Source organism: Nannospalax galili, unplaced genomic scaffold (assembly GCF_000622305.1).
Source record: "Nannospalax galili isolate Female #2095 unplaced genomic scaffold, S.galili_v1.0 scaffold281, whole genome shotgun sequence".
NCBI classification, from domain to species: domain Eukaryota; kingdom Metazoa; phylum Chordata; class Mammalia; order Rodentia; family Spalacidae; genus Nannospalax; species Nannospalax galili.
Window position 1 is genome coordinate 7,279,157 of NW_008349068.1, and position 8,462 is coordinate 7,287,618.

General features: G+C 36.5%; 1 protein-coding gene across 17 annotated transcripts in view; it reads left to right on the top strand.

The window, feature by feature from the left end:
- Map2 (microtubule associated protein 2) overlaps positions 1-8,462 on the top strand; it is a 310,297-nt gene that overhangs the window by 291,388 nt on the left and 10,447 nt on the right. For 13 of the 17 annotated variants that reach the window (XR_003851599.1, XM_029569952.1, XM_029569954.1 and 10 more), the window contains one exon: positions 7,399-7,491. The exons of the other annotated variants lie outside the window; for them this stretch is intronic. Coding sequence is in view for 12 of the 13 variants with exons in the window: in XM_029569952.1 (XP_029425812.1) it covers positions 7,399-7,491 (93 nt within the window). In the remaining variant the exon portion in view is untranslated. The remainder of the gene's footprint in view (positions 1-7,398; positions 7,492-8,462) is intronic. 17 annotated transcript variants of the gene reach the window in all.

Sequence of the window (8,462 nt, forward strand, 5' to 3'; positions counted from 1 at the left end):
GGGAGAGAGAAAGAAGGAAAGGAAGGAAGGAAGGAAGGAAGGAAGGAAGGAAGGAAGGAAGGAAGGAAGGAAGGAAGGAAGGAAGGAAGATAAACACATAGCTTAAGAAAATTTAGACAACTCAATGAACGCTTTTTTGAGTTTTTATCAACGGTCTTGATTTATACGGTATGTTATATGTTTTGAAAAGTTTCTTGTTTTCTTCCATCAACCCTATCAAGAAAAGTGTTTATCCTGAATATAAAGAACTTTGTAGAATTTGTCAGCCTGTTACCTTCCTGGTCAGTGTTGCTTTAGCATTTTTAAAACAATATTTAGATCAATCTATTAGATTAGAACCCATGAAGATAGCATTACATTCTAGAAATAAAGCAGGCATTCTCCACCTCTCATTTCTATGTGGACACAGTGAATCAAAGGACAGTAATTTGCATAAAAGATATGCCTCTCCTTCTAGTTCAGCTCTGCATTTTCACAGATTAAGAATCACAAGTCTACATATATAATCTACATCAAACATACAGAACTTCTAATAGCCTCTTTTAATTGCTGAGACTGCAATTTACACTTCCTAATCACTATGTACAAAATGTGTTTTATAACATCAATCATTTTTGTGCACTTTAACTTATGTTGCATGAAAATAATAATTTTTAACAGTGTTACATGCAAAGTTTTTAATCATATAAAAATGATAATTTGAAACCTCTGGGCTTTTATAACATCTTAATGAAATTTAGTGTACATATTGTATGATAGTAATACAGTACTGAAAATGTATGTTACAAGGCTGAATACTTTCCTAGTATCTGGGAAACTCTGGGTTCAACCCATAGCGTTGCACAAAAGATTAATTTTTCTGTCAGCATACTGCATTAAATTTGGAAAGTTATGCTGAATTTTATACCATTTTTGTTTTATCCTTTAATTGGTATATTAATAAAATAATTGTAGAAGACAGGGTTTTTTAATAGAGTAGTTTATTTTTAATTTCTACAGATGATGTCAAGGACCAGTAATGAAATATTTACTTTGTTGTTTACCCCAGCATCAGAAAAGTAGCATGGAGAGCTGCCTTCCTTGATCATCCCAGAAACCTCACAGTTTACATAGATATATTTATACACTCAATCATGTATTCAACAACGTTTATTGAATTCCTCCTGTGTACTCTGCTCTGTTCTCATTACTGGGAATACAGCAATGAACAAAATAGCCAAAAACTCCTGAAAATTTTGCCTTCATGAGTTACATTCTAAGAGAAAAGACATACCAAAAAATTATGTAGGAAAAGCATGTGAAAATGTATTGCATGTAGATGAAAAGTAAAGGAAGAGGCTTAGGATATAGTGAAGGGAGGTTGTATTTCTGATAGGGTGGCCAGGAGAGGACTTGGAAGGTGGTATTTGGATAGACACTCCAAGGAAGTGAAGGAATAAGTCACTTGGATAAATGAGGATAGATTCTGTCAGAGAATTATGAAGACAAAGGCCCTGAGATACTCCAGCAAAACTGATGCACAGCTCCCATGGTGTCACTGCTTTTAGTATTGCCCAAGCTAGTCACAGCCAACATTTCTAATATTTATAATTAAATACTCCATTCCTTAATTAGTTTTTAAATTTCTATTGTCTTACTTGGTATTTCCTAATGTCCACAAAATTAGAGATGAGGCCTATCTTGTCCAGAGGGTCCCTCATGTAGCAGGTGCTCAATGAGTATCTCAGTTCACTGAGACTGGAATATTTGTGTCTGCCATGGAGAGATGCATTCTTTCTATTCATTGATGAATGAGTTTATGCCATTTTCCATTGTTTGGACCACAGTGAATTCTGACTAAAGGAACATTGGACTAGAATTTAACAGCTGAATTCTTGGTCCAGTTCTTTCTTTCTTTCTTTCTTTCTTTCTTTCTTTCTTTCTTTCTTTCTTTCTTCCTTTCTTATTTCTTTCTTCCTTCCTTTCTTCCTTCCATCCTTCCTTCCTCCATTCCTTTCATTTTATTTTGTATTTTTCATTCTTTTTCTGCCTTTCTTCCTTTCTTTTTTGTTTGTGAAAAGGGTAAAGGAATTAAGACACTGTCTCACTTTGTAACCCAGGTTGGCTTCATATTTTGATCCTCTTCCCTCTGCTTCCTTATTGTGGAATTGCATTCATGTGCCACCATACCTGGCTGTAGGCTTTCTTATTTGTAGAAATGGAAATACAGAATAAATACTTTTTTTACATGGACCAATATTTAATTTACAACAACTGTGGAGGTTGCTTTAGGTTTTCATTCCTCATTCTCCTGTGAATACGATAATACTTTTGCATTATAAATCACCAAAGTCCTACATGAAGACATTCTAATGTGCCCTATATTGTGTTTGTGTCACGAGGGAAGCTGAAGTTGAGTAAAAATACAGTGTTTGTGAAGTAGGAGTATAATAGTTGGAGGATAAGGAAAGGCAAAAGGAGGAAATAAGATCAGTGAACTGTAGTCAGGCAGCTCTTTTAAATTTTCTTACCAATTTTTATGCATTATCCTCAAACCTTTTCAGGTCTTATGAATGCTAATGGATAATTTTCTTTCAATTTTATATTCAAGTAAAGAGTGAAATTACTTTTGGATACATATAAATTATAGTGAAACAGGACTTTTCCCCACCATAGAAGATGATGGTAGTTAGCACTGTGAGGGTCTACAGGGTACTGTTGGCAGACAGGCATGTTTAAGATTGTTTGGGATCTTCTGTATGGAATACACACACAAAAAAATCAATAAATAAAAAAATGAGTTATATTTGAAAAAGAAACATATGACTAGGTCAGAGAAAGTACACGAAGCTGTTTACTCATCCACATATTTATCTTCAAACACTAAAGTTGCTGAGTTCTCTGTGACAAAAGGGATGTGGGAGACGGTGAGGCAGGGGTACTGAATCTGAGCAGACAGGCTGGCTTTTGGTTTCTTTTCTTGTCTTTCCCCCGTACTTTACTTTTATTTAATTTTAAGTTCTTTCTAATACCCAGTGTTTTCCATTTTTAGGAATACAATAAGTGGCAATACTCATAAGTACTTATAAATACACTTATTATAGTAACCTATTTTTATATGAAAGTCATTATCACAAAATAAAAGGTCCTTAAAGTCAGAGAAACCTGTCTTTATGCAATAAAAATGGACTAACTAGGGGCTGGAGAGATGGCTCAGTGGTTAAGACCACTGTCTGTTCTTGGAAAAGACCTGGGTTCGAATTCCAGCACCCACATGGTGGCTAACAACCATCCACAACTCCAGTTCCAGGGAATCCTATACCCTCTTCTGTCCTTCACTGGTGCTGCATGACACGGGTGCACTTACACACATGCAGGCATAACACTCATACATACAAAAAAAATTGTTTAATTGCACAGCTATAATTGAAATGGTTTTAGGGTAATGAATAATTTTGGAGCTAGATTTGTAAATATCAATTATTAAAGTGTCTGAGAGAAGTATTACTTTGAGTTCACAGAACTGAGGTCAGTGCAGCTCCTTTGTGTTTGCTGTTCTTTCACTACTCTAGCAAGGACATGAGTAGCCCAAACCTCAGGGTCTGGTGAGGGAGCTGGGCAGATTACAAAGACATTATTTACTTCACCTTAAATTAAGGGAAAATATTTATCTGAAGAAATTATAGTATATGACTTTGATAAGACTCCTCACCTATTGGTTTTCTAGACTCACAATGATTGTTATGTTTATAATGTTCCTTCTATCTCCTGAGAGACCACTTACAAGTATTGAACAGTGGGTCAAATGACAAAACTTTGCAAGTTCTTCAGCATTATTATTTACCACATGGGTTTCCAGTATAGATCTACTTTCTGTACCATGTTGAACAGTCCATATGGCAAAGTGGGCCCTCCAATTTCTTGTCCTTCAAAGTTTTGTAGAATTGTATATTTAGCGTAAGTTTATCACTATTTAAATGTGCACTTAAGAATATTTATTATTTATATTGATCTAATCAATTTATATTTTTATACTATGTGTATGAGTGTTTAGCCTGTATGTACCCATATCATGCAATGCCCATGGAGGCCAGAAGAGGGTGTTGGAGCTCCTAAAACTGGAGTTAAGAATGGTTGGTAGCCACTATGTTGGTTCTGGGAATCAAACCTGGGTCCTCTGCAAGAGCAGCCACTGCTTTTAACTGCTAAGCCATTTCTCCAGCCCCAGATCTAAGTAATTTTGAGGGAGCTACTGGTCACTGTGGGTAAAGTTAATTAAATTCTGAATGTACTACAGTGGTTCTAAATCCAAATGCATTTTAATGAGAATACAAACTTATCAGCGGGAAAATCACTGAAGAACAAACATCATCTGCACAGCTGACTTTCCGTCTTCAGGACACAATTCTGTTTTTGTTTGGCACTACAGTATCTGAGGGTTTTAAAGAACACAGATCAATAGTTTCCATCTCATTATATGTTGTGGGATGGAAAGTCCATTTGAATTGGGAGAATTTTGTAAAACAAGAGAAAGGAGAGCTTCATTCTAAGCCAAAAGGCTGACAGGAAGTCAGAGGAATGTCACTGTCCACTACCTTCTCACAAGGGTATTCTTTCAGAGACAACCCCATGCAGAGGAATTTTGGATGTTCCAAGATTCATCCCTCCAGGGTATTTGAAGATCTGGACAGAATCCAAAGCTTTGCACACCCTGACACTATCAGTATATCAAAGAGTGTTGCTGTCATATGTTTCTTCAGATAAAGAGAGAAGCTTCAGTGTGTGTCACAATAAATGAAGAAATAAACATCTCACTGCACAAGAAATTCAGGGTGGTACTGGGTGAACTTGTATTGTTTTACTAAGAACTGAACTTTAGGAGTATATTTTCTTTCATTTTACAGGTTCCAAAATTTCCAAGTAACTAGTAGGAAATTACTTGTTCTTGTTCACACCTTGAATTCTTTTCTGGTAGAGTAACCCCATTTTCGTGGGATGAATGTGAGTTCTTCTAAAGGAACAACTTATCATGTGTAGAGATTGTTGTGGCAAGTCATTACAATTAAACCACCATCTTAAAATTCCCCTGGAGTCATGTAAAGATTACCCAGAATTAGTGGCTACTGCATCTCTCTCTAGCATGATAGGACAGAATTAGTAAAAATTTGAAACTTCTGATTAAATTATCCTTTACATTAGCCTATGCTTATGTAACTCTTCACGATTATCTGGCCTTTACCTGAAAAAAAGTCAGCTATTTATGCAAGTGACCACCAATGTTTGAGTAAAACCCAGGAGACTAAAATCCTCATTAAGCACTTTCATTCAATCATGAAGTGACATGAGAGGCTGTTTATATTCTTTGTTTCATCATTTGCCTTGTTTGAAATAAAAATATATTATGAAGCTATTCCAATATGCATATTTGTAAAGATTGTACCATTAGTTCATGTCAAAGGTCTAATTCACTGCAAATTGAGCAGTCACTGAGGAAGTCTACCATCAACAACAACTAGCTAATTTATTTTTCCCTGGAAAAAGAGTGACTGTGAAAATTTTGAGGAAAATCAATATGTCAGCTTTTAAGTTATAGGATTTTAAGGATCTAGAACATTTTGATAGAGTGGGAAATGTGAACATTTTGGATTGAATCACTGATTTTGGAAATGAAAAAAAAATGTCAAGGAGTTGATTAAATGTAAAGGTCAAACAGATTTATGCAACTTAACTTGGATTTCCATTTTTACAATAAGTGAATCAGATTCAATGTTTGGGTTTTAATGACGGTGATGAGTCACTTGATTGAAACTGAATGCCTAAATTAAAATTTGTAAAATAGCTTACATCCCTGAGGATTAGTAACATGAATTCTATTCCATTTTCAAAATCACATACTCATGGAGAATTATTTAAAGTATTATCAGACACAAAAAAATCAAAATTATTTGCTTTCTGAAAATAAGTTATATGTGAGATTCTAAATGGAATGGTCACTGATTTAAAAGCAGTTGTAGGCACAGTTTATGTAAGACTCTTGCAGTGAAACTACATTTAATGTTAGATGTACATTCTGTGACATCCCCCACAGCTTTTGAGTTGGAAGTTTTGTTATGCCCTAGAGAGCAGCCTGGCCATCAGGTCTTTTGAATTCAGATCTTGACAAGAGGCCTTCCCTTGGGCTGCTGGAGAGAGCTGCCAATGACATTCCCTGTAAGGGACAAGCTATGTTGTCCATGTCAGACAGACTGTGATTTAAGCTTTGCTGAGCTAAAAATAAGATTCTATGTCCTTTTGAATTTTAGGTTCTTTCTGCAAATTCCAAGAGACACGTTAATGGTCTTGAGAAGACTGTATATCTAAAGTAAATTAATTTAGATTTTTGTGAGAGGATAAACTGTATATTAAAGCCATAACAATGTGATTTTTTTTAGGCTATGGGAAAGAAGAGGTGTCCAAAAGAAAACAAAACAAACAAATAGCAATGACCATAACAAAACTAACCCTTCTTTCCATGTTTATATTGTTTGTCCTTCAAAACACACAAGGTTCAAACGACACCTGACAGAAATTATGTGTTCTGCCTTTTACAGTATGTTACATCAAAATAATGTCTTTCCAGATCCTGATTTGCTATTGTTTTCAGAATAAATGCTTGACTTTCTGAAAATAGAACTGAAACATGTAACCGCAAATCTTGAGGCTGTAAACAGTGCTTGAATATGTCTGTATGACCTTGTGTAAATCAACTAAGAGACGGGCCTTGGTTTTCTTACCTCTGAAAATGGAAAGAATGCTTTTCTATGGCCATTTATGAGTAATGGTTGTTCAAGAACAGTTGACAGAAAATGGCTTTCAAGGGCTATAAAATCAAAGCGGGCCTCTGGGCTCTTTGCTTACCATCCTAAGACACCAGAAGTTGTGGGATGAATGGGAATCCTGATCTGGAACTGTCAGCCATAACAAGCATGAGCCTTACTTGTACAGCCTAGGCTAACAAAACCATCAACCATAAGAGGTGGTTAATGATTGTGATAACTGACAGTGGGGTCAAGAGCAGCATATTCCCCAATATTCTAAGCTAAACCACACTCTGCCATGCTACTGCACAGACCTGAGTCCCAGATTTGCCAGCCTCTGCATCACAGATGATTCAAGTTTTATTTTTCTGTTCTTCCAGTTCTTAGACTATACCTGGGTACAGCTGGGATTCCCTAAGGCTTCTGAACCCTTGGCCTTTGGGTCTCCAGGAAACTTAATGTGCATATTTACATGACATAACTATAGTTGGGTTGCAGTGTTAGTTTCTTCTCCTAAATGACCATGCAGGTAGAAGGAATCTGGAGCCTCTTTGGTACCACCCGTTCTAGTGCCCTATACATAGTATCTTGAAAGAAAAATGTTACCTCCAATTCCTTTTAGGTTAGGATTTTAAACAAGAAGATTGATTTTAGCAAAGTTCAGTCAAGATGTGGTTCCAAGGATAACATCAAACATTCTGCTGGGGGCGGAAATGTAAGTAGAAGCTTCTGTGAGGAAGCTCTCCTGATTGCGTGGAGCCAGCACCCTCTTTCCTTCCCCGCCTTCCTCCTGACACACTCCTCCTTTCTCACTACTGTCCCACGCGTCACCTACTGTGTAGCTTGCTTTCTTGATGATGGGCTTCCCATCTTTGCCAGCAAGATAAGTTGTGAAAGAAAACCTTACTAGATGCACTATGGGTTTCTGAGGGATGGGAAACCCACTTCACTAGCAACTGTATTTACTGGCCTTTTTCATCATGAAGGCATTTCTTCTGCTGTCTATATTTCTCTGCAAAAGTGAGCCGGGCTCATACCTCTTTAACTCCATTTAAATTACTCTTGAGGCAATGACTGATATACTTGAAAATGCTCAGAATATGTAATGTCAATCTTCCATCATTCTTATTCATGAAAGTTAGGATATCTTTTAGAGTAATACAAAATTGGTGAAGCATGGCTCATCTATAATTCAAAGTGAAAAGATTGAAGTCCTAGCATACATTCTGTGTGATGGGATTTCTCCTGTCTCTTTCATTTAGTGGAAATAATATCTTATGAGGGGAAATGAATACCGAATCTATACTTCTTATGAAGTAGTCATTCAAACTAAAGCTAAAGAAAGCATGACTCTTCATGAAATCATAATTTCAAAAGGTGAATCATGCTATTTTACAGCTCCTACCATCTAAACTTGAGATTCTGATACTCTGAGTTAAGTGAAGTCCAGAATCTTTAGTAGTCTGAGACTCCTTATCTATTTCCTCCTCAGCAGGGCAAAAATATATTTAAGCACTAAAAGGAAAGACATAGGCTGGGGACTTGGTGGCACACACCTTTAATCCGAGCACTCCAGAGGCAGAGGCAGGAGGATTTCTGTGAGTTCAAGGCCAGCCTGGTCTACATAGTGAGTTCCAGGACAGCTGGGGCTACAGGGAGACCCTGTCTCAAAAAGACCGAAAAAAA